This window comes from Anthonomus grandis, chromosome 4 (assembly GCF_022605725.1).
Source record: "Anthonomus grandis grandis chromosome 4, icAntGran1.3, whole genome shotgun sequence".
In the NCBI taxonomy this organism is placed as follows: Eukaryota; Metazoa; Arthropoda; class Insecta; order Coleoptera; family Curculionidae; genus Anthonomus; species Anthonomus grandis.
This window is the reverse complement of record NC_065549.1, coordinates 17,417,063-17,442,798: the sequence shown is the minus strand read 5'-3', so window position 1 is coordinate 17,442,798 and position 25,736 is coordinate 17,417,063. Positions and strand designations below refer to the sequence as shown.

Below are 25,736 nucleotides of genomic sequence, written 5' to 3'. Positions count from 1 at the left end.
ATAAATTGGTCGCTGGCAACCGGCATATGCTGCGTTCTCGATTTTGGTTGCTGGTTATCGATCGGACGCTAGCTTCACACACATTAAGAGAAGAGGATTTCCGAAAAAGTGAGGTTAAGCCCGAAGGTTTAATTCAAGAGAAAACAAACAGGGAAACTAATTACTAAAGGGAATCCCGGAGAAACTGGATAAAATAGCAAATTAAATGTACATTTTTCCTTCAGTGGTTCAACTATAAATTTCTTGAAATATGTCTTATAAAAGAAAAGCGGACTCTCAAGTTCCGGCTGAAGAAAGCGATCAACTTACAATAAGGCCTCTGTAAGTAGGCCCGTTTTTTGTTTTACTTGCTATAATTAACCAAGAATATTTCTTTTTAGTGGTGCAGGACAGGAAGTGGGCCGCTCTTGTATCATGATTAAGTTTAAGGGAAAAAAAATTATGGTAAGTTCTGATGAATCTGCTTACAAAAAAATGAAGATTAGTAAGTTTCCTGAAAATCTCACCTAAAATTATTGAAAATTCAAAATTTTACTAACAGGAATACCCCAATAAGAAGACAATTAAAAAATGTTTTAAGGTTAAATGATATAAGAAATACAAAATATGTATATACTATTATATCCCATTTATGAACTACATAAAAAGCAAATAAACCAGAGAATAGATAAATTCAGCATGCAAAATTATTATTTTAAAAACTATACTTATTTATTTTATAACTAAATCATTAAATCCAATCTAATCTCACCAGCCAGTCCCCAATACAATCACCTATATTACTACCACATCCACATTGTATTACAGAAATTAAATACCCCAGAATGATAAGTCGGTAAAAACCACTTTTTACGAAAATCTGGTTTTTGCGTGATTCCAACCATGTAGACCTAATACACGTATTAGAGTGAGAACTGAACATATCAGCTTAGTAGATTAGCCAGTAGATGGCGCAAATATATATCCATTTCTGTCATTGAGAATGAAAAGTCGGTATATCCGGTTTTTAGTGTTTTTACCCAGTTTTTATTCTAAGTGAAGTCGTTAAAGTGTTTGGTCACTGGGTTGTTGTTTTTTACCGGCTGACTATTTGCTAGCATTTTCATGATGTCTAGTGACAGTGATATCGAAGTAATGAGCAATGATTTAGACCCAGATTATAGTGATAGTGCTAACAGTGATAATGAAGTTAAGGAAAATAAAACCAGAAAAAGAAAAATAAATAAACATCTCTGGAAAAGTGTTCAAAGGAAATCTAACCTCAAAGGACTAGCAGACACATCTAAATCTGGAATAAATATGCCTGCAAGGCGAGGTTATGAATGCGACTGCAAAAATAGATGTACAAGTAAAATCTCAGTTGAAGAAAAAGCAAACATTCTTGATAAATTTAACAACTTCGCTGATAAAAATGTGCAAGATTCCTACCTTTTTGGATTGATAACAGTAAGGTCTGTTGCAAGGTAAGAAAATATAAGTAACCAAAGATACAATAATTAGGTAATTTTTTAAATATTTTTGTTATTCAGAAGGAGACCAGACATTATGAAAAAGTGACTTCTTGGAAAGAGCCATCCGATTGAACTGATAATGAATTAATTCAAATCAATCAAAACGAAACTCATCCTTTCATTATAAGGTTAGTTATGCGAATACCTATTTACTGATAGTATGTATGTAACAATATTTTTTATTTTAGATTATATTAGCAGCCAGACGTGAAATAATGGTTTGCAAAAAAGCTTTAACGGGGCTTCATGGCATAAAATTTGGTAGGATTGATTGAATTGGGCTCCTCCGACAGACAAAAGGGGTTAATCTAAAGGATCCAGGGTACTTAAAAAACCAGAAGCTCTAATCCAACAAATTGAATCACATATAAATTAATTTCCTATTGGCATCTCGCACTACACCAGAAATAGCAGTCAAAGAAAGTTTCTTTCGCCCGACTTAAGTGTGATGAAAATGCATGAGCTGTACGTGGAAAAGTATGAAAGTGAGAAATATCGACAGTGGACAGCTGATAACAAAACAAAATTTGAAATCAACTATGATTTTTATCTACACATATTTAATACCAAATTTGATCTTTCATTTGGAAAACCTAAACTGGACATCTGCAATGCATGTGACAGATTCAAGAATCAAATAGATGCGGCGGAAAATCCAGAAGAAAAAGTTCGATTGAATCAAGAACACTCTGTACATCAAGCCAAGACGCAGAAATTTTACGACGACCTTAAGCGGTTCACTGAGCTAAAACGGATGAAAAAATGGATGTTATTAGCTTTGATTATCAACAAAATTTACCAGTACCCGTACTTCCAATAGGTGATATTTTTTATAAAAGGCAGCTTTGGGTTTATAACCAGTGTTTTTACTCGGCAAAAACGGGCCATTCTTATATGTACATGTACAATGAAGTCGAAGGAAAAAAAGGTGCAAATGAGACAACATTTTTCTTAAAACATTATGTGGACAATGTTGTTGATCCTTCAGTGGAGACCTTGTACTTATTCACAGATAACTGTGTTGGGCAAAATAAAAACATGGTTTTTGTCCAGATGTTATGTTCATTAGTCGCCACTGGAAGATTTAAAATGATCTACCATCGATTTCCTGAGAGAGGTCATTCGTTTCTATCATGCGATCGCAAATTTGCTCTTATTGAAAAGGAAAAACGCAAAGTCACATACCTTTACTTGCCGGAAGAATGGTATTCAAAAGTGGCAAAAACCTCAAAAACTTTTACTGTTATCAATGTACTGCCACGGATGATAGGAAACTTTCGTTTATATTTCCAATCTTTCTTTAAAAAAAAACATAAAAAACTTTACCGTCTCAAAATACAAAAGTTTTAAGTATGAGGATAAAAAAATCACCGTTTCTGTATGCCACAATATTGAAAGTCTAAACCAAACTTTTATTGCATTTAAATCTAACGCAGATTTATTTGCTTTAAAGGAATGGAATGTGGCCCAACTCTACACTACAACTCTTCAAGCTAATCCAAAAAAACTTCAAAACTTAAAGGAACTTCAAGATTTCATTCCTGCAATATATCATGGATTTTATGACTCTTTGGATACAACAGAGCAACAACAGGAGGAAAGTGAAACCGACTTATCCGAGAGTAGTGATGAATAAAAAAATGTTATTGTCAATTTAATTTGATGTTTTGTAAATACAGAATGACAACTAGGTATATCCGTCTTTAATTTATTATTTTTTCTAATATTAGTAGTATTGAACAAAAAAACTAGCTTAAAAAACGTTTCAAAACACTTTCAATAAGCATTTAAATAATAATTTGCAGGTAAAAGTACAACTAGTTTTAATACACTTGTTATTTTCATCTCCTGTAAAATTACCTTTTTGGTTTTAACCGAATTATCATTCTGGGGCAATTATTGCATGTTGAAAGAACCAACCAACCACCTACAATCAGTTTTCTAAATGCAATTACGGGTAGGCTGAAAATGTCAATGTCAATTGCCCTATTTCGGTCATTAAACCAAGAACAAGCCCAATAGATAGGCTCCTACTTGGCAAGATTTGTGGTCACTGAGGGCAGGTAAACATATGTGTGTGAGTGTTGATATATGGGACCGAAAAGTTTGTCCTTGCTACAAGCTCTGGAAAGTCAACCATGTTATTACAAATTTTGTAAAGCGAGATTAGCACCAAGAGTTTCATTACACCGTGATAGGCAGCTAAAAAGGTTTAAGAGTAATTGATGGTCAAAACCCCTAATTGGGTAGACATGATCAGTCTTAAATGATAGGTATTTTAAGAATTTGTATTGCACAGATTCAAGTCTAGTAACATCCACATTATAGTAAGAAAACCACAAGGATCAGCATGAAGCAATCTTGTTCTGACCAAGGAATTAAACAGAAAATGCTTAAAATTTATGTAATTCCAACTTAACTCAACCCTACTCAATTTTCAAGAACTTATATTACTGTAAAAAATGTATTCATTAGCATAAAATGACATAATAGGAATGTTTCCTCACATCTTCAAAACTATACCCTATTTTCCCATAATTTTAAGTGAGGTTTTCAGGAAATTTGGGTTGAGTTAATAATTCCAGGTACAATTAAAATATATAATGTCAAAATTAATTTTTTTTTTTTGGAAAAAAAAACTACTTAAAACTTCACTACTGCGCCATTGGAATATTGTTTCCATTGAAATTACACACATTTAAGCCTTAATTTTAGTTGTAATTTGCTTATTGAAAACTTACTAATCAGACCTTACTAAAAAAATGTACCACCGATCTTTATTCAGCAAATACAGTTTCTTTACATTATTTGTTCATGAAGACAAATATTACATTAACACTACAGACTCTACTCTAAACCGAATATATCCAACTTAACCAACAATAAAAAACAAGATTAAAAGTGAGCTCATTACAATAGAGCTTTATTAAACCTAAATCTTTAAGTCAGATGATAGAGTCTTAATTACTAATTATCATCCCATTTGAATGTTTGGTCTGTGACTTTCTGTCCCCACTGTTGTATCTATTATTGTTGCAACAACAATTTGGATTTAGACCTTGTAGATCTACACCTCTTTACTTACATGGAGTTCACATTGGATGCCTTGGAGAAGGGACTTCAGGTGGACACAATATACAGGGTTTTTTTTTAATATTGTGACAAAATTCAGAGCATGTTCCTTGAACGGAATCAACCAAAGAAGTTCCTGTGAATATATGTCCTAAACATCTTAGATTTTACACTACAGGGTGGTAAAGTTGAAAGAAAAAAAACTTTTCTCAATAAATTTAATCTCTGTAGATATTATTCTGAAAATTTCTACATAGTTTCTAAACATCCATAGCGTTTTTCCTATACACAATTTAAATGTTTATATTCTCCATTGGTGTTTATGCAGGATTTGAAGTCAATATTTCTTAAAAGAAAAGGGTACTCCCCTAGTTTTTCTTGTAATAAAAAATATTTTTGAATTCTTTATTTCTTTTAAAGCATATCTGGTCTCTTGGTAATTTTTTGCCCGATGCACGGTTTTTGCATAAACAAAATAAAAAGCATTATTCTGAATAGCTATAATGTGAAAATCTAATTATCTTAATCCAAGCATTACTTTTATAACTCTATTTTCAGCATTTTTTTTGTAAGTTTTTCGTAATATTAAAAAAAAACCTGTACACCTGCTTCTTCAAGGCATTTGATAGAATCCCACACAACCTGTTGCTTCAAAAACTTAAGCTGTTTGGGATTGATGGAACTTTATCGTCTTGGTTTAAGTGTTACTTATCCAATAGAAGGCTTATCATTTGATTTGGTAGTTTTCTGTCTAGGGATCCCATCTGGTGTTGCTCAGGGCTTACACTCCTTTTGAATGTCTTCATAATAGCAGGACTGTAAAAAATTACAATATAATCTGGATAACTTATTTGACTGGTGTTTAAGAGATGAAATGTCACTGAATTCTGAATGTAAAACTAGGACCTTTTTTTCCGCACTAGACGATAAATAGAATTCAATAAGATTAACCAATACAGTCTTGAAAGAATCTCTGTTATCAGAGACGTTGTGGTGTTGCACTAAATAAAAGCTCCAGTTTAATGTTCATTTGGATAATGATGTTGCTAGTGCCTTTCAGATGCATAGATTTATCAGAAGCAGCACCAATGTCATAAAAAATCCTCAACTGTGCCTTTGTGCCTCCTCACCTAGAGTTTTCCATAGTCTGGAGACCAGATAGAAGATCTGGTATATTAACAGCTTCAAGTTGGTTGAGCTAAAGTTCTTAAACCAGTAGCATATAAGCTAAATATTTTAGATAACTATGAAGAATCCCAAATACTTGAATTGCTAAATATGGTCTTTATTACACCATGTTATCAAAGAAGAAAACCCTTTATACAAGTCTGCATAATAGGATATCAGCTCCTGAATTACTTTAAAAAAATTGATTTGCATGTTCCATCAAGAGGCAATATTAGTTTTTACTATCCAATTCACTAATTATCTCTTGAATAAATTTATCTCTAGAACTACCAGACTGGGTAATCCATATTCTGAAATTGAGTGGTTTGTTATATAGTTTTGCTGAGGCAGATGACAGCTTCTATTGATTTTGTCATTGTTTGTTAAATTTGATTTATTGCTATAATAATATGCTAATAATTTAGTATTTATGTAATTAATTTTGCACTGTTATGATGTATATATTTTAAAGATATTTGATTATTAAATGTATGGATTTTATAATTAACCCTGGCCATCGAAAAATGAAGTAAATAAATAAGGATTCTGTATAGCAACAACATTTTACCAATACAAAAATAATTGTAAAACATTCACAACTGACACAATATCCAAATAATTCTTGTAAAAATATTTTTTAATTTTTTTTGTAGATACAAACTGTCATTAATACAGGGTTTAAAGTATTAAAAAGATAAACTGTAACATGTAAAAAAAAGCAGGTAAACAGAGGCATCATATGATGAGGTGTGATCAGTGTATTATGTCAGTACATGTGATTGTAATATTATGGCAAATTCACATGAAATCAAATCTGAATCAATAAATTACCTTATTAGTTAGACATAGCAACATTGGATCATAAAAATGATCCAAGAGCATACAAGACATTTTGCAATAGTTAGGAATTATAAAAAAGAAGAAATTAAAGTAACCTACCAAACTATCTGCAACAGTACTCAGTTTTATGTTCATTTATGGAATAAAAAGGATGTTTAGTCAAGAATAATTTAATTATTGTTTAAAGTTGTTTCTGCTTGTACTAAATTTAAAACTCTCCAGTAACTCATTATACACATTTACACTGATAAAAACTTCTTTCTAGGAGTGCTGTACCATGCCTTGGTAAAACTAGGCATCTGTCATTTCTAGTATTAATTATTCCATAACTCACAGCCTCATTTGTAGTAAATAATAACAAGTTTTATTGTTTGAACAAGTTATCATGATTTTGAGGTTTACAAAAAGCAGAGTACAATCTTTCAAATATTAAATATTTTTTAAATAAAAAATATTCTCTCAATGGTTGATCTACTTTCCCCAGAACATCAAACTATAAAGCAATGTAGTCTCCACATATGCATAGTAATAAATCCATTTTATTTCTCATTCCAATTTCAGTCTTTATTCAACAATATACTTAGAAATGTTAAAGGCTGTTGTGTTGTCAAAATATTATTCCCAGAGGTATAGCTGTGTCAGTGTGATGAAATTTTAGTTATGATATGCATTATTTGTATTTTGGAATTAGTTAAAACAAGAAAACAAATAAAATCGTATATTAAGGTTTTTAATAAAATTAATAATTTTCTGATAATTAAAGAAAAGCTATAGTACAGATCTGAAAGCAATAATACAGTGAAAATTAGTTCTAAAACTTATTCACTTAGTTAACCTTAAAAATTTTGTTAAACTGGATCGCCTTTACAATTTTATAGTGAAAAGGTAGTCTAGTTTTTCTTAATTGTAATTATAAAAATGCTACCACTTATTTAAATATATAATTAAAAAAAAATTGGCTGGCGTTCGGAATCTTATCATAGTACCAGAATGTTATTTGTGGAGGTTGAATCCCAACAGTGGTTACCTTTTCTTAAAAATCAATTTTTAACTCGTACACTTTCTTTTATCATCATTTGGTAAACATTTCAGCTTGATTGCGGGATTCATCCAGGTCTTAATGGTATGGACGCCCTTCCATTTGTGGATTTAATTGAAGCCGATGAAATAGATTTATTGCTTATTTCACAGTAAGTCAATTAAATAATACAAGTTACTTTGACTAATTGATATTTTAGTTTCCATTTAGACCACTCAGGAGCTCTACCATGGTTTTTATTAAAAACCAGCTTTAAGGGCAGATGTTTCATGACCCATGCAACCAAAGCAATTTACAGGTGGCTCCTTTCTGATTATATTAAAGTAAGGTAAGGGCAAAAATTAGTATAAAAATTGCACGGAGCATTTTACTGTATGGGATTTCCTCTTGATTTTTAGCAATATTGCCACAGAACAAATGCTTTATACGGAGGCTGATTTGGAAGCAAGCATGGACAAAATCGAAACCATAAATTTCCATGAAGAAAAAGACATTTTTGGTATTAAATTTTGGGCATATAATGCAGGCCATGTTTTAGGAGCTGCAATGTTTATGATTGAAATTGCTGGGGTTAAAGTAATGATTTTTGAAATATATTTGTCTTGAATATAAACTTATTTGGTGTTTTAGATTCTCTATACCGGAGATTTTTCACGCCAAGAGGACAGGCATTTGATGGCAGCTGAGATTCCTACTGTTAGGCCAGATGTATTAATTACTGTAAGCAAGAAATGTTACTTATGATTATTTTTAAAAAATAATATATTTATAGGAATCTACTTATGGCACCCATATCCATGAAAACCGAGAAGATAGAGAGAATAGATTTACCACTTTGGTACATGACATTGTAAACAGAGGAGGCCGATGCCTTATACCAGTATTTGCCTTGGGTAGAGCTCAAGAATTGTTGCTAATTTTAGGTATAGACTTTATGAAATGATTAATACTAGGTTTTAATGATCTAATTATTAATTTCAGATGAATATTGGAGCCAGCATCCAGAGTTGCATGATATTCCTATTTACTATGCCTCATCTTTGGCCAAGAAATGCATGGCAGTCTACCAGACTTACATTAATGCAATGAACGACAAAATCAAGCGGCAAATAGCTATAAATAATCCATTCGTTTTTAAGCATATTTCCAATTTGAAGGTGAGGAAACGTTATTGTGAAACTTTGTAATTAAGTGTAATATTGAGAATTTTAAAGGGAATTGACCACTTTGAAGATATCGGACCTTGTGTCATCATGGCTTCTCCTGGTATGATGCAGAGCGGTTTGTCCAGGGAATTGTTTGAATCGTGGTGTACTGACTCTAAAAATGGGGTAATAATTGCAGGTAAATTGATTTTTGTTCTGTGTACAGAAATGAACGCAATATCTCCTTTAATTGTTTCATCCAATAATTGTAATGTAAAAAAAGCACCTTTTTGGATAATTTGTTTTAGAACTTGTTGGTATAAAGCCAACGTTTTTACACTAACTTCTACTATTTTTGAGGTTAAAATAAAATAAAAACATTTTTTATATAATTAAATCAATATTTGCACTATAACTACAATCAATTTTATTGTATAAATATGTAATTTCACTATAAATATTGATTTTCAATCTCCTACAAAAAATTTTTATATTTTAGTGAAGCCCTGAAAACGGCACAAATTATTGCCGACACGTTAGCTTTATAACAACAAGTTTTAAAATAAATTGTCCTAAAAAAGTTTCTTTTCACGATAAGCACAAAAGGATAGCGGAAAAGAATAAGTTTTTATACAAACGTTTATTTAATTTGGCGACATTTCGGCAATCAATTTGTGTCTGTTTTAAGTAAAAAAAGAGAAAAGGATGATGTGTTAATAAACACCAAAGAAGCGACACAAAAAAATATTTAAAAATAATAATAAATATCACTATTATTAGATTATTATGAATGACAAAAATGTTTAAAATCTATTATAAAGTGACAGTTACAATCATAGATAAATACATAATGATAAACAATTTTGTTAATTAACATTATAAACCTCTAATAAACTACTTTATAAATACTAGAATAAGTTTTTTCAACTTTTTTTTTATTGATTATGTATCTAGAAACTTTATCTTACACTTGAAGTTCTAAATATTTTTAGGTTATTGTGTGGAGGGAACCTTAGCCAAAACGATACTTTCGGAGCCAGAAGAAATAGTTACTATGTCCGGTCAAAAACTACCCTTAAAAATGTCCGTTGATTATATTTCCTTCTCTGCTCATACAGATTATCAACAGACCAGTGAGTTCATAAAGATTTTGAAACCGCCTCATGTGGTGAGTTAAACTTTCTCTTTCTAGCTACAAAATGTGCAAAAATTACGCAATTTACATTATATTTAAGTATAAAGAAAAGCAAAGATCTCAATTATGATTACTCTCTCTGTTTTTCTCTTTGTGTTGACTGCTTTCTTAGGGAAAAATGGATGATGTTTTTTTATTATGTTTTAGAGGTGTTGATGTTGTGGGTGTTTGGTCAAAGAATTAAGAAAAAAATAATTATTTTTTGCCAATGGTTAAAATTATAATTAATTCATCCTCAGAGCTCTTTAAAAAACAGAAATTTACAATAAGCAGCAGCTAATTTTAAATCACGAAAAAATAACAATCACAAAGTTAGTGAAATTAAGGAACGCATACACAAATGGAAGTTTTAGCTTCCTTGCTAAAATATTCCTTACTGAAATAGTGAATTTTTCATCGTAAACTTAAAACTGCAGGTAGCACTTAATTAGATACGGACAAAAACACAGAAAAGTAATGGACTCAGTGTTCAGTTGTCACGAACAAAGAAAAAATTAAAGTAGGAGAAAGAAAACGTCTATGGATTTTTGGCCAATACCAAAATTAAATATTTAACAAAACAATGTTAATAATATGTTTATGTTATTTACATAGTTAAATAGTGTTACTTTGACACAACCTACATTTTCTTCTAATACTATTCACATCCCTAGTTATAATATGGCCTATATTATTATTAGGAAAATAATTATTTTCCGGTTGTCCACTAAACTTAGTACAGTACGCACCAGGCACGATCTATATGCTAGTTAAGAAATATTAGAATCATTTTCAATTCTCTGTATTTTCCAGCCATTCACCACTATACTGTCTTCCATATTTGTATATTACGTGTTAAAAAAGTTGCATTGCACATTGGATAATTTAAATATATTCACTGGAAAAATATTGGCATTACCTCTATATGAAAAAGTAATATATACTAGTAGAACTTTATCGCACACTTCATCTCTCTGTTCAAAATGATAACGGATCTACTTATACTACTATTGCCACTTGCAAAATATGTAAGAATAAAATTATTTATAATATGCTTGAAAATCGCAAAATGTGTTTATTACTTGCAGTCTGTTAAAGTTGCAGCCACCGTTTTTCTGATTGCAGTTCTAAGATTAGTTGTCATCAATGAATTCAACATCGTCATACTTTATTATAATTTTCTAAATTTAGTTTAATCTCGACTTCTAGTTCAACCTTTGATTGTAATAAAAAATTTCAAATTCCAATTTATTCATTGTGTCAGTGACTCAGTCAGTGAATTGTTTCCATAATTCATAGTGATTTTATATTATCTTACTCAACTGTACTTCTTTCTAGCGCGCGCATTGAAATTTTAAATAGCTGTGCTATCTATAACCCTTTGTGTTGTTTATAGAACCGTGGAAGTATAATCTCCTTTTTTACTTAAAAATGAGTTAAAAGATTAAGTTCTATAAAGGTTCGTATCCACCAGGCAATTATTATTTCAGTCATTTTCAGTTCAGGTTCACAAGCTCTAGAGCTCCAATTCAAACAATTTTGAGACTTGAAGCAAATAATTTAACAACATTCATATTTCCAGATGATGTTCAAAATGCAAAAATATTTTTAGATTTCTGTAAACATTTGGATGATTTAACAACCAGCTCTCTTTTAAGAAGAAAATTTCAATATTTATTTTATTCTTTATAGCGACGTCTCATTAAGCATCAGCAAACATAATTATTAATATTAGAACTTTGTTCTATTCAGAATTCAGTATAGCTTCAGGGCCTGGGTTCTATAGACTTGTACTCATCAGGCAGTTGCTATTTATTTTCGACTTATGCGTAATGTAAATCTTAAATTTTGTCTTGATGTCTATGTGTTAAGAGATTAGCACCTCGTCCTATTTAAAGTTCATTACAACTTCAGGGTCTATTGGTTCTATAAAGACTCTTCATCAGACAGTAACTATTTTAGTCAAATTGGTGATCCAGTTTCTTTAGAGGCCCAAGTCAAACAATTGTGGCAAATGAAGCAAACTCTTTAATAACATCCCCTGTGGATAAAATCCAAAGTGAAAAAATATTTTTACATTTCTATAAACGTTTGGATGATTCTGCATCCTTTGAAGAAGAAAAAATCCAACATTTGGCAATATTCGTTTTCTAGCATTAGGTTTTATTTTTAATTTTTTATTAAGCATCCCCAAATGTAATTATTAAGATTAGAACGGTCACTATCATTTGCTCCCTATTCGTAAGCAGAAATTTGCGATTGCTCTTAGAAAGTGCTTCATGTACTTCTTATATTTTTGAATAAAATTGGGCTGACTTCGGTTCATCTTAATATTAGAGTGAGAATTTAAAATATTTTTTTATTACAGTAACAACAAAATTATCATTTTATCACACCACTTCGATTTCAAACGCACAACTGTAAGAACCTCTTTCATTTTTAGCTTTGTTCAATTGGACATTTAGCTGTGTGACTTTCTCATTTTCTTCTAAGGCGACAAAAACTGAAGATGAAATCAAAAAGGTTAAAAAAAAAGATTCTATGTTGCTTATGATTTGATACAACTGCTAGAAAAAAAAAGATCTGTATTTTCTACTTTTCCTCCAAAGGAAATAAAATTGATTAGATAACTACGTTTTGTCTACAGAAAACTAAGAACAATTATTTACAAGTATTTTTGATTGACATCAACATTTGGTATGTTACGTAGCAGTAGGGTGGCTGTTAAGTCGGCCCTGTTTGTATCCTAATTTTGCGCACGAGTTCATTACATTTTTATAATGAGCTTCGAATATTATATGATTTTGAAGAAGAATTTGACACACTTTGTATTTCGAATTCAAAAATGTGAATAATCAAGTTTTCTGCAAATTTAACAAAAATTTAAGGTCAATCGTTTGCAAATTAAATATAGTATGTAAATGACTTATGTCATACCAAGCAACTTATTATTATGCTCCACTATGTTCACAATACATATTTGGAATGGACCATATGCGAAAGCTTTATTAAACTGATATCTTGTGATAAGAAGCAAGGGGAACAAATTGCTTCGAAGATCGATTTGCAGTTGTGCAGAGGTCAAGGATACAACAACGCTCTAAACATATCCGGCAAATTTTCTGAAGCCAGAGCTGTTGTGACATTAATGCAATGTTAACTAACAATGAGGCGAAAACATATTTTGCTAATATTGAAAACCTCTAACAAGATGTTCGCTTTTAGCCCAATAAGGTGGAAAATTTCAACTGAAGCTCCGCAACTGTCTCTTTATGCAGTATGTACAACTAGATGGAGCTCTAGGATTGAAGCCGTTCGCCCATTAATCAACAACTATAAAGTTATCGTTGGTTCTTCAGAAAAAGTTCTTAAAATTGATTTACACACCAGAAATTCAGGTAGGCGTTACTTTGCTCAAGTGGCTTCAGTCCTTCCACGTCATTCTTATGACAACCATTTGGTACAAACTTGCAATGCTTCGACATCACGAACAAAATTCTACAAAATCCAAAACTAAGAATGGAACAAGCAGCTTGCAGTGTTAATCAACTTTTGACACATACGTCGCTTAAGAGATTCCTAGCGAGCAGTTTTGATAGAGCCAAACTTATTGCATCAAATTTGAAGATACTTGAGCTAAGGGAAAGTCAAAAGCGCATTCGAAAGAAAAAACAATTTCATGATGAAGAATCGGGCGTAGGGCATGAATTTTGTAGCCCTGAGGAACACTTCAAAGTTCAAGTCATCTTTCCACCAGTAAATCTTTTGTTAAATGAGCTTGGCGCGCTGTACTCTAGAATATCGGAATTGTCAAAGTTTTTTACATCCATCATTGAGCCGGTGTGACCTTGAATATGCTACAGATAAATATGAAAATACCGAAGCTAATTTTGAAGGGCTATCTACCACTTCTGCTGCTGCACTGCAAAGAGTATCGAAATAATTTTGTTGGGAGTGATTTGTAAATGGGATACAAATTCTGCTTTAGAGGTACTTAATCTCATATCTGTGTGCGGTTACGAGAAATGTTTGCCACAAGTTTCTGTTGTATTGAGACTTTTACTTGTTTTGCCACCATCTATTGCTTCTGGAAACAGAGCCTTCAGCAAACTTGCTCTGATGTAAAACAAATTACGGTCCACAATGAGCGAAGACAAGTCGAATCACCTGATGACCATCAGCATTGAGCATGAAAAGGCAAGTTCAATCAGTTTTGAAGAATTTATCAGAGAGTTTAGTCCTTGACATGCATGATGTGATGATGTTTTACACTGTACTTCCGGAGTAGCTTGTACTGCTCTTTCCGGTCTTTTAAATAGATCCTTTGTCGAGATTAGGCGCCTTCTTTTTATAATTCTGGGTCGCATCTAGGTGCTTCGACTTGTGACTCACTCGGAGAATAGGAACCGACTGGTCGCATTTAGGTTTGGTTGCTTGTATTTATGAGGTCTGGGTGTGATGTTATTGGACGCGAGCCTGCGGAGCAGACCACGGCCCCTCAGACTACTGCTTTTTTTGGCTGGTGAGAAAAGGTCGGGCGGAGCTATGAACGTATCAATCTTTAACGGTGTTTTGGATGATGTTTGGGTTATGACGTTAGGTTTGGGTTTTATGTGGGTTTTGTGGTTAGTGCGGATGGGATTTAGGATTTGAGCACCCAAGAAGAAAATGAACGGACACTGTGGGGACTTAGATCTCGGCTCCTAGTAATAGCTTAAACGCCGGGTTTGAGTTTAATTTCTCGAGTTTTGTCATTAGGGTGTCGATTTTTTTTCCAACATCCCTTCAGGCAAGAAGACTTAGAAGATTTAAGAGGCTCGTCTTATTGATTGAAAACTCGGGACGTTTCATATGCGATTTTGTAGTGCCATCCTTTGGCTCCGCCCTCCTGGTATTAGAGTCCGTGTTGGTCTTTCTCAAGGTCTCGGCGAAGCTTGTTTGTTTGTTTATGTTTCTGTTCGGGTTTTATTATTATATATTCGGGTTTTTTGGGCAGCGCCAATAGCAATGGAATTCCATTCCCTCTTCCTTGAGTAGTTCTGTAAGTGCTCTGTGATCTTTGGGTGTTTTGGGGAAGAGCGCTAATCCCAATCTATCTTTTTGAACTTTTGCAATGTTAATTTTATTTTCACAAAATAATTTATATTTTGTGGCCCAGTTTTTCGTGTCTCTTAACCCTACCTTGGGTACTTTGTTTATGTTGGGATCAGCACTCTTTCCTTTTCCCGCTAAGGAGAGGTTGTTAAGGGGCATGTATAATGGGTCTCTTTTGAGAGTGGGATTTGCAATGGGGATTTGGATAGGGTGTGGGTCTGCCGATGTTGAGGGGACTGGCTCCCTGTTTGTTTTTTTCTCAGGCTTAACCGGTTCCGAGGCCGGCATGTCACCGTCTTGTGAAGGCGGGGACATGCCCGCTTTTCTTTTTTTGTTCGCTTGGGTTTTTGTCGCTAGCCAGCCTTCCCTGCGCCGTCTGGCGCTCTTCGAGCTTGGCGTTTTTGTTAGTAAGGGCTTTGATTTATTTCACCTTTCCCTCGAGTTTACAATTTAACTCCGAGATCAGCTTGTTAAGAGAATGGTTTTCTGAGATCAACTTATTTATCTTATAGCCGGATAGTTGTAATTTCTCAGTTAGCTCAGAGTTTATAAGTTTAACCTCGTGTATCTCTTTTACATTTCTCTCAATTAGCAAATCTCTTTTCCGCATTATTTCCTCGAGTTTGCGTACTCTTTCCTCACTTTGCCTCAACTCCGTACTCTGGGGTGGCGCTTTGCCAGCTCCCAGGTCGGGGTTTGGAGTGGTTTTGAGTGTTTTGGCTAATCTGGTATCGGTGCGGGATTTTGTTTGGGGTTTTAGGAACTTTGAGGAGTCGTCCGAAATCTTAAAAACCCCGCTCTCTCTCTTGCCTGCTTCTTGATCTGTAATCCTCGCTTTTCGTGGACCTGTCCGTCTGGTATCCATCAGATAGGTCCATTTTATTTTCGTCCTCTTTTCTCTTTCGGCGTGGGTTTTGCCCCCCACTGACGATGGGGGGCGAGTCGACGTTTTTCTCCGCCGTTTGTTCTTGGGGCTTCTAGGTTTTGTGGATAGATGGGTCATTCGCTGTGTGTGTAGCAATGTTTGTACTAATCATCTCGAACTAATATTTTTAACTGCAACTGCCTCGAAAAAGACAACTGCCAACTAATGAAATATATAACTGCCAATTGCTGAATAAAAAAATAAAAAAAGAAATAAAATTGACAAGCATGGAAACGCGCGCATTAAATTATAACATTCATCAAAAGCTATATTGTGCTGTGTGCATTAGATTTCTAAAAATTTAAAATTTACATTCATATGACTATTGAATGATATTGTTATTAACATAAATAAATTAAAAAATTTATTGCATTTGTTGTTTATTTGTCATTCATAAATACGCTAATTTAAAAGAGAGTGTTCTGAACGTTCTTCTCCGGACCACCTCTAGCCTCGGTGCGCCCCTGGTTAGAGACAACCTCTACATAAACGTGGCAATTTTGAAGAAAATATCAAAATTGCAATTAGCCAAATACTTATGGTACAAACTGTATATGAATTTTATTCACGCTTTAGGTATTGTTTTTAATGTTTTTTTAATAAGAAAAAAAATAATTTTTCTAATCGTGTAGATAAATCTCTAAATAGTGGCATTTTTGTAGAATAAACAAAATGAATAATTTTGAAAACAACAAAGACATTTATATTATTAGAAAAAAATTTAAAATAAAAGATCGCGTTTACGCACCATTGGCCATTAGTCGGTTAAGACAACACCAAAAACAGCATCATGAATGGATTTCTTGAATTACCATATTTAACTGATACGAGCATTAATAGTTACATCATAAAGATAACTTCTTAAATAATTTAACTTAGTTTTATTTTTTCGAGCCCATTACGTTTTCATATTTATTTTAATTCTGTGATGTCTGCAGTCTTAGATTTACAAGAAAGTACCACCATTTCAGTAAGTTTTCGTTTAATTTTGTGTTTTTATTTGGTCAATTTTTTTTATTATTCTTTACCGTTTGTTTACATCCCAAAAATCATATTTTAGGTCCTGGTACATGGGGAGCAAAACGAAATGTCGCGTCTTAAGGCCGCCCTACAAAGAGAATTCGAAGAAGACCCGAACATGTCTATCCAGCTTCATAACCCCCGGAACACACATACAGTCGAGTTGTATTTTAGGGGAGAAAAAACTGCTAAAGTCATGGGCTCTTTGGCTGTGGAGGAGCCAAAACCTGGAAAAGTGATAGAAGGTGTCTTGGTTAAGAGGAACTTTAATTATCACATCTTGAGTGCCGATGATTTGTCCAGTAAGTGAAGGGATCGATTTTTAAAAATATCGCTAATCAATAATTTTCCAGAATATACGGATCTCAGTTTGAGTGAAATAACCCAGAGACAGAGCATCTCTTATTCAGGAAATCCTGGAGTTCTGAGACATTTATTAGCTCAAGTATGCGGTCTTATGGAGACGCTAGACGGGGACAAAAAGTTGAAAGCATTTGGTGCTATAGAAATCACTATTGAACCGAAAATGGTTATTTTGGAGGTACAAGTATAATACATTGTTGGTTGTTTGACAAAATATTTTTTCTGCATATTCTAGTGGTTGGCTAATCCTATCAATGATATGTACGCAGATGCCATAGTGGCAGCCATATTGCAAGCGGACCTTCTTGACACTCCCGCCAAAAATATGACCGCCAGTGTAAAAGTTGACAGGATGCATTTTAAGGTAAACATTGGAATTTCCTAAAATCTTATCAGTGATATTTTTTAGGTAAGAATTTAGATTATGTGCGAATAAAATTTACTTTAATGAGTAACTAAAAGTATTTCGGTCATCCTCCACTAAATTTATTTAAAAATTATTAATACGACATGTTTCGGACATATAACATGTCCATCATCAGGGATAACAATTTAAGGGGTTTTGTCTATACATCTTATAGTTCTAGTGCCTCAGACAAGGTTAAAACGAATTAAGATACATGAGAATGGGACAAAATTCGTATTAACCTTGTCTGAGGCACTAGAACTTTAAAATGTATTAACAGAACGCCTTAATTTATTATCCCTGGTGATGAACATGTTATATGTCTGAAACATGTCGAATTATTAGTGTTTAAATAAATTTTGTGGAGGATGAATGAAATATTTTTAGCTACCCATTGATCTATTAACGTGATATTAATGTAGTTATATTATTTATTTTTTTAACAAGAACAAAATGTCAGTTACAGTGTTTAATCATAACTCGATTTTCAAGTGACTGCTAATTTACTTCAACTTGTGGAAATTTCGAGTTAAACACTTGTAGAAAGTTCTGGTTGTTGGTTGACTGCACTGCTAATAATTTTATAATCGCTTGGAATTTGGTTGGTATTCATCGAGGTTTATAAAATTAGCTATTGAAGTTGCATCTTTTATAATACACGCGTCTATAACTTTTTTAGATAGCTCTTCAACTTTTAAGACTTGTCGCTTTTAAATTATATTATTCCTTAATTCAGCTAAAGAAATTTCATCCTTTTCATCGTTAAAAATATTGATTCAAAAACCGGCCTTTCTGAAACAATTTATGATTATTGTCTGGCTTACATCCACATTCCAAATACCGGCCACAATATTAACACAATCTAAAAGATCTCATACAGTCTGAGTCGGGAGGAATGCACTAAATTCCAGTTGAGTATTGTCAACGTGAAAATAATTTTAAAAAAACCATATGTTCTCATGCGGTTCTCACTTGCTTTCAAAATATAGCGTAATTACAAACAAACAAAATTTTCTACATTAACATAGCACTGTGTTAACAAAAATACTGCCATTAACTTCTAAGCACATTCTTGTTCATCTGCGAAGGGCCCTCATGACTTTTTTAAGTGATTCATGTCTTTCTTTGACAAACACTGCCGGATTTTTAATGCGTCGAATACGGGCCTTCCGAGTGTCTTGCACTTCATTTCTAAACCAGCCCCACAAACAATAGTCCAGTGGTGTGAGATCTGGAGATTGGAATCGAATAAGAACATATGAGTTTTTTAAGATTATTTTCACGAATACAATACTGACCTGGAGTTTGGTGCGTTCTTCCGGACTCACCTTGTATATTAAATTCGCTTTTCACCGGCGAAATAACAAAGACCTTGAGATTGATTGGGCAAGAGATACAGAGTCGGTTAGAGTAGCATAATTATAATAAATTAATCGGAATACCTCATTTAGATTTATTTGAAATCATTTAGTCTTAAAACAAAAATTTTGGTAACTAGGAAACAGATAACTATGAAAAAAAATATTATATACAATGCAATATTCTAATACACTTACCTGCTACTTTTTTTTATAAATGCTTTAAACTCTGGAATAATTTATAAAAAAACTAAAAATAGAAAAAAGTCAAAAAGTACAAAATTTAAAAAAAAAACTATTTTAAACATATTCTTGTCTGTCAATGCATATATTGCTTTTGTCCCAATTGAATTACTCTTCTAATAGATATTCAGGTATTGCCTTTTTTATTACAATATTACCTTACATCTTGTGTGAGGCATTAAATATGTCTCAAACTAAAAAATGAATGGTCGGGGTATATTATATATCGTCGGGGAAAACTGAAAATTGTTTCTCTTGGCTATTAAAAAAATGATTTTAATTTTCCGCTATACCTTTATAAACTTCTCTCTTAATAATTTCATCTGATAACCATTCCACCAAATAAAACAATTTTTGTTTATTCATCGGCTTTTTAATTTTTTTTAAAAAATAATGTAACTCTTTCTTATTACATATTTCAATTTAGTGATATATTATTTTTCACATTTTTCCTAATTTAATAAATGCATTTTCAATATTTTATATATTTTCATTAGTAGGTACTCATTTATTGTACCGGAAAAGTATGTTTTATTTTTTTTTAGAACTTAGTAGTAACTCGTTAGTTAATCTTTAATTTATTTTGAAGGAATGTTTAATTGAAATGCTTCAAGACATGTTTGGCGAGGATTCCGTTCCAAAAATATTTAAAGGCGAAAAGTTGTACGTCACAGTGAACGATAAGAGGGCAGATATTGATTTGTCAAATTTGGTAAGAATGCCTCTATCAAACTGCGAGAAATAACTGTTTATTGCTCAAATATTGTTTTTTGCAGGATGTAAAATGCCCTAGCGATGAAACATTTCAACAAATTGTTCAAACGGCTGTCTCGAAATTGTACCAGAGCTTAGCGCCTCCGCAGATAGAAACCTAAAATTTTTTAATTGTAACGTTAAGATGAAAAAATTAAATGAGATGACTTTTTTTCTAACTTTTTCCATTATCCTCCTAAGATTCCTAATTATTACCAGCAAGTTTTTTAAATTTTGCCCAAAGGGTTTCAGAAAATTATGATTTCTAAATATAGGTGAAGTTTGGTGGTTTTTAAGTCTGAATATAAATTTTAAGGTTTTGTGGCCCATTAAAATTGCTTTTCAATAACAAGACGTTTTTATAATTTAGGCAAGCGAGAATTTCTTAACTTAAGGAAAATAGGATATTATAATAATTAACTTATTGTCAATTGAGACTACCAATTCCTTCGATCAGCAACTTCTGAACTTCTATGGAAACAACAAAAAACAACATCGATTATTATATATATATAATAATTGATATATATTCAGAGGGTGAAGGAACACGAAGTCAACGGTGTCAGAGTATGTTTATTTTATGACACGTGTTTTGCCCTAAGGTATCAGATCGGTAAAACTACTAAATTAACACCACAAACATTTAAGTTAAAATGAAGTTGCTGACGTTCACATTTATCACGTTTAAAACTAAACAGAAGAAAGTGTGTGACACGTGTCATAGTTTTTTAAAATAAACATACTGTTGACTTTGTATGCCTTCCCCTCTGAATATGTATTATTAGGAGGTCTCTAAGAAAAATCGACTACTTTTTTGAATAGATTATTATGCTTTTTTAGTTGTTTTTCATCGTTTCTGGCTTTTGTAATGATTGGATTAAGTTAAAAGAGCTGTGGGATAGTATATATTATTATTGTTATAAGAGTAAAAAAAGATATTTGAATTGTTGGTTATAATTTAAATTACGAAATTTACCACGTAATTAATCAGATAGGAAGTAAAGTTTGACGTCCAGACGTCCTTAATTACTCCAACATATATTGAACCTTGTCCTCATGTAAATATTCAAGGTCTCCGCTAATGGTATACGGAAGAAGCACAGCCTTCTTATACAACAATATTTCCATTTAATCATACCTACCTATATTTAAAGATTGATAATAACTGATATAGGGTGATAAAGCTTAACATTTATTTTGTTTTTTTTTTCTGATAACTGCGAACAAATTAAACATTTTACATCAAAACTTAGTATTCGAAAAATCGTTTTTTTTTTCTTAAGGTTTGTGAATGTGGTGGGCATTATATAAAATAACATGAGCCATTTGTTTAGATAGAAAACAAAAACTTGAAAATATCAGTTTTTATTTTAATAAGTGTTCAAAATATTGCCCGTTTGCCAAACAATGATATAGGCGATGTTCAAATTTCTGACGGAAATTTTCAAAAACATATGGGATATCATAGCAGCTGTCGATGTTGGGGAGTAAACACAATTAATTTCAAATGACCCCATAGAAAAAAGTCTAACGGCGTTATATCAGGAGATCTAGTAGGCGATTCTATAGGCCCCCTTCGCCCTATCCATTTAACTGGAAACTCGTCGTCTAGCCATTGCCGAACGGGAAGAACATAGTGAGAAGGAGCGCCGTCTTGCTGGAAATATATTTCAGCCTCATCAAATATAGGGTTTCCATCATCATTGATTTGGTTTTCAATGGATTCAGTGATAAGCGGATTGATGGTATTTTCCAACATATCCAAATAAATGTCTCCATTTAAATTTCCGTTAATAAATAATGGCCCAATCACTTTATTTCCTAAAATGCCTGCCCATACATTCATTTTATGAGGGTACTGGGTATGCCCTTCTACAAATGCATGAGGATTTTCATTGCTCCAATATCTACAGTTATGCTTATTAACAAATCCATTTAGATAAAATGTGCATTCATCGCTGAAGCAGATATTTTGTACATGAATAGTATTATCATTAGTCGTTTCAGTCATTTTTTCACAAAACTCAACTCGCCTATCGAATTCGTTTTCGGTTAACTCTTGCAATATTTTCATTTTGAATGGATGAAATTTATGTAGTTTGGTAACTGTGTGAACAGAGTCTCATAAAATACCAGTGGCAGCAACAATTTTGCGTAATGAAGTATTAGGATTTATTCCAAAATGACCCAAAACTTCAACTTGAGCGGCTTCATCCAAAATTCGCCGATGATCACGTTTTTTATTTGCAACAGATCCAGTTTCAGTAAACTTAGTAACAAGGTCCAAAACATACCTATGCGAAGTTATCTTCTCCGGATGTCTGGCGTTAAACGTGGCGGCAGTTTGCCGAGCACATTTTTTTGAGCACGATTTTGGGCACCATAAATTAGAATAATTTCCACTCTTTTGGCTAGTGTGTAAACCATTTTGGAAGTAAAATCTTCAATTCAACAAATGAATTTTCACTATTCCAAGACTGTCACAATGGTAACGGCAAAATAAATTCTTTATTTTCCTTAGCAACTATAAATAACTAAGCAGGTATAACAATAAACACAGTTCGCCCAGAATATCTGTGTTGATGAAAAGAATGCGGAAAAAAAATCAGGTTGTTATTTAGTTTTTTCCACGTCTAATCTTCGTAATTGCTGTTTATGTTGGTAGTTTCCGTTTTAAATTATAAACGAATTGTAGATTTGGCAAACCCTAACGGGCAACATTTTGAACACTTATTGAAATAAAAACTGATATTTTCTGACTGACAAACTGTTTTTGTTTTCTATCTGAACAAATTAAGATAAACAAAGATTTTTCTAATTTTCTCGAAAACGAATCGACCGATTTAAAAAAATCAAACGTGAAAATAAACGACTTCAAAAGACCTTTTAAACAAGCTATTACTCGATACCCCTTGCCATTTAAAATTTTTAAGGGGATGACCCTGGTGGGCAGAGGGTGAAGTAATTTTAGGTTAGAAAGTTGTCCCCCTTGAGAAACCTTTTGACGTATTTCGGCGTTTTTTTTTAAACAGTGGTTTTCGATAAATCCGTGGTGGGAAGTTTTCAAATGAACACCCCGTATAACATTTATTAGCATCCAAATCCAACTATTTACTATTATGTTTTATTTACTTACAACAATTACAAAAGATATCAATGTAACTTTGGAGCTGCACAACTTCAATAAGTGACTTAAAGACAGAAAGAATTTTATTACTGTTTGAATTTTACTGTTAACTTGTATAATGGTTTCAGCACAAAGTCAATTAAAAATATATAGAAAGCATAATGGTCCGCAATATGATCGCTGAGGGAATCCTGAAGAAACTTCAATTTCCTCAAAGGTCGCACCATTAATCTCTCTTCCATCATACCTCCTATAAAACTCAGAAATGGATCTTGAATGCCTAGTAAACTGAATTTATGAATCATTAGGATGTGGTTCACCCGGCGTTAGAAAAATCAGTGTGACAGAGTCAACCTGCGGTCTATTCTCAATAAACTGAACATATGGAGCTTACTAAGTTTTACATCAGTCGATCCTCTCATAATTCCAAACAAGGTAGTCTAGTAATTTAGGAAATTCCGACTGCCCTATAGTTCGTCACATCTTCTTTTGATCCAGACTCAAATATTCTGTGTGTGTAGGCCGGTTAGCGTAATTTAATTATATGTTTAAAAATGTGTACTGTATTTAATTATTAATTTAAATTAAATAGAATTTGTCGGCGCCATACAGAATAGATTGCACTTACCTTATCTCACGTTGTCCGGTCGCCTCTGGGATCCCAGGACGTGGTTGATGTAAGGCACAATATAATTGATATATTAGTGTATATGGTATGGTTGATAATATGTCAAGCACTGGTCACTTTATATGACTGACTTTTTTAAGACGACTTTTGCCGTTATTTTTCTTTGCTTATATTTTTCATTATCTTGGCGCGCATCTTATTGTTGCATAGGATACCCAGCATGTCCAATGGGTGCGAAACATGAATTAATTAAAACAATATTATTTTAAAACTTGCACACCAAATATGCTAATAGCGGTTGTTAACATTATGTTAACGTAACGTATACAAATATTTTTTAAGAAAAAATAAAGTCCATCAGGAAGAATAATTCTGTATGCCTCGAAAGTCGTTTTCGGGTCTAATAATAGATAATAAGTTGAAATTTGGTAACCATGTCGAACACATGTCTTTAAAGCTAGCATCAGGATGTTTTCCTATAAGGACCATTAGGAGCGAACTTAACAAAAAGTGTTTTTTGTATTAATCGACTCCCATTTGTGTTATGGGAACAGCTTTTGGTAAAATTGCTCTAGAGGATTTCAGTCTGTTTGTCTTGTAAAAGCGTGCATTAAGGTATTTATGAAATATTGGCGGTAGGGAATCCTGTAGAGTCGATTGGGGGAAGTGTGCGCACTTTTGTGTTTTTTATCGCATAAAATAAAAAATGTAAAAGTCAAAATTGTATAAAAAGAATATTTATTACGTTTAGGTATGCCTAATAAATACATAAACATATTATACAGTTAAACTTAAACATTTCTCAGATAATACAAAAAAAAGTTTTTAAGGCAGTTTGCGCACACTTGTCCGCGAATAAGGGTAAGTGTTCGCAGCTTTAGGTATAAGTGTAGGCACTAGTTTATTGACACAAATCGCACACAAAAATTCCAGTTTCGTACCATGTGCATGCTTCACGCCACCACTCCGAACACTCGGAACACTGAATCCAATTTTCACTCGGAGGCTCTTCAAATTTTTCACTGCAAAGTGGGCAAAAATATTGTTTTATATTTTCAGTTAAAATTTTCTTTTTTACGTCTCTTTTTTTTAGGGTAGAAAGTCATGTTCTTGGAAAATGCCGTCATGAAACGGAAATATCCCAGTGACAGAAAAACCAGATGCAGCATTCCCAACTGTTGCTACTTGTTTGTAGGCCTCGTTAAAAAGGCCAGCTATCTGGTACTGCGTTATTGCTCTTCCAGGATGTTGATTCATCCAGCGCGCACATTCTACAGAATATTTAGCTTTTAGAGGACCAAAAAAAACTTCTGTCTAGGGCTTGGATCTTATGGCTGGTGTGTGGAGCAAGTGTAAGAATTTCAATTCCCAATTGTCTGCAATAATTGGATGCCTCTAGGTTGATGTGCGATGAATGGTTATCCAATATTAATAAAACTGGCGCTTCTTTTTGGGGACGGGCATGATCCTTAAAGTGATACAGCCACTGCCTAAACAAGTCTGTGTTTATATATCCTGAGTCGGATACCATACCAACACAGCCAGTTGGCCCTGCATCAAGAAGTTCACCTTTCATTCTTTTCCCGGGAAAAAATAAAAGCGGGAGGCACATATTGACCAGTAGCGCTCATGCAACATATCGCTGTTACTGTTATGCCTCTTTCTGCAGATACAACCTTGCCTACTACTTTTTTGCCCTTTGCTGACACTACTCTAGGTGTTTTCTTTGGAACTGTGCTAATCCCAGTTTCATCCATGTTGTAAACACGACTAGCAACAAATTTATATTTTTCATAAAGCAGATTTAAATTTAATGAAAAATCTATCCACTTGAGCCTTATTAAATCCTATGGCTCTGGCAAGACTTGTAG

At 32.9% G+C, this 25,736-nt stretch overlaps 1 protein-coding gene and 1 long non-coding RNA gene across 2 annotated transcripts; both read left to right on the top strand.

The window, feature by feature from the left end:
- Positions 1-102: 102 nt before the first annotated feature.
- LOC126735487 (cleavage and polyadenylation specificity factor 73) lies at positions 103-20,284 on the top strand. Its single transcript, XM_050439490.1, has 15 exons — positions 103-321; positions 381-444; positions 7,683-7,780; positions 7,829-7,957; positions 8,028-8,205; positions 8,260-8,349; positions 8,402-8,552; positions 8,611-8,786; positions 8,844-8,973; positions 9,767-9,942; positions 17,028-17,289; positions 17,341-17,528; positions 17,586-17,714; positions 19,947-20,069; positions 20,134-20,284. Exons 1-15 carry the CDS (start codon positions 251-253, stop codon positions 20,230-20,232), a joined length of 2,064 nt encoding a protein of 687 aa, XP_050295447.1. The 5' UTR covers positions 103-250; the 3' UTR covers positions 20,233-20,284.
- LOC126735488 (uncharacterized) lies at positions 805-3,380 on the top strand. Its single transcript, XR_007660422.1, has 3 exons — positions 805-1,463; positions 1,530-1,639; positions 1,700-3,380. It is a non-coding gene; the product is annotated as an uncharacterized LOC126735488 (long non-coding RNA).
- Positions 20,285-25,736: the final 5,452 nt, after the last annotated feature.

What these genes read in the sequence shown, in the direction of transcription:
- LOC126735487 (XM_050439490.1), top strand. Translation starts at nt 251, where the DNA reads ATGTCTTATAAAAGAAAAGCGGACTCTCAAGTTCCGGCTGAAGAAAGC. An exon ending in CAACTTACAATAAGGCCTCT is followed by an intron (nt 322 to 380) that starts GTAAGTAGGCCC and finishes ATTTCTTTTTAG; the next exon opens with TGGTGCAGGACAGGAAGTGG. An exon ending in AAATGGGGTAATAATTGCAG is followed by an intron (nt 8,974 to 9,766) that starts GTAAATTGATTT and finishes AAATATTTTTAG; the next exon opens with GTTATTGTGTGGAGGGAACC.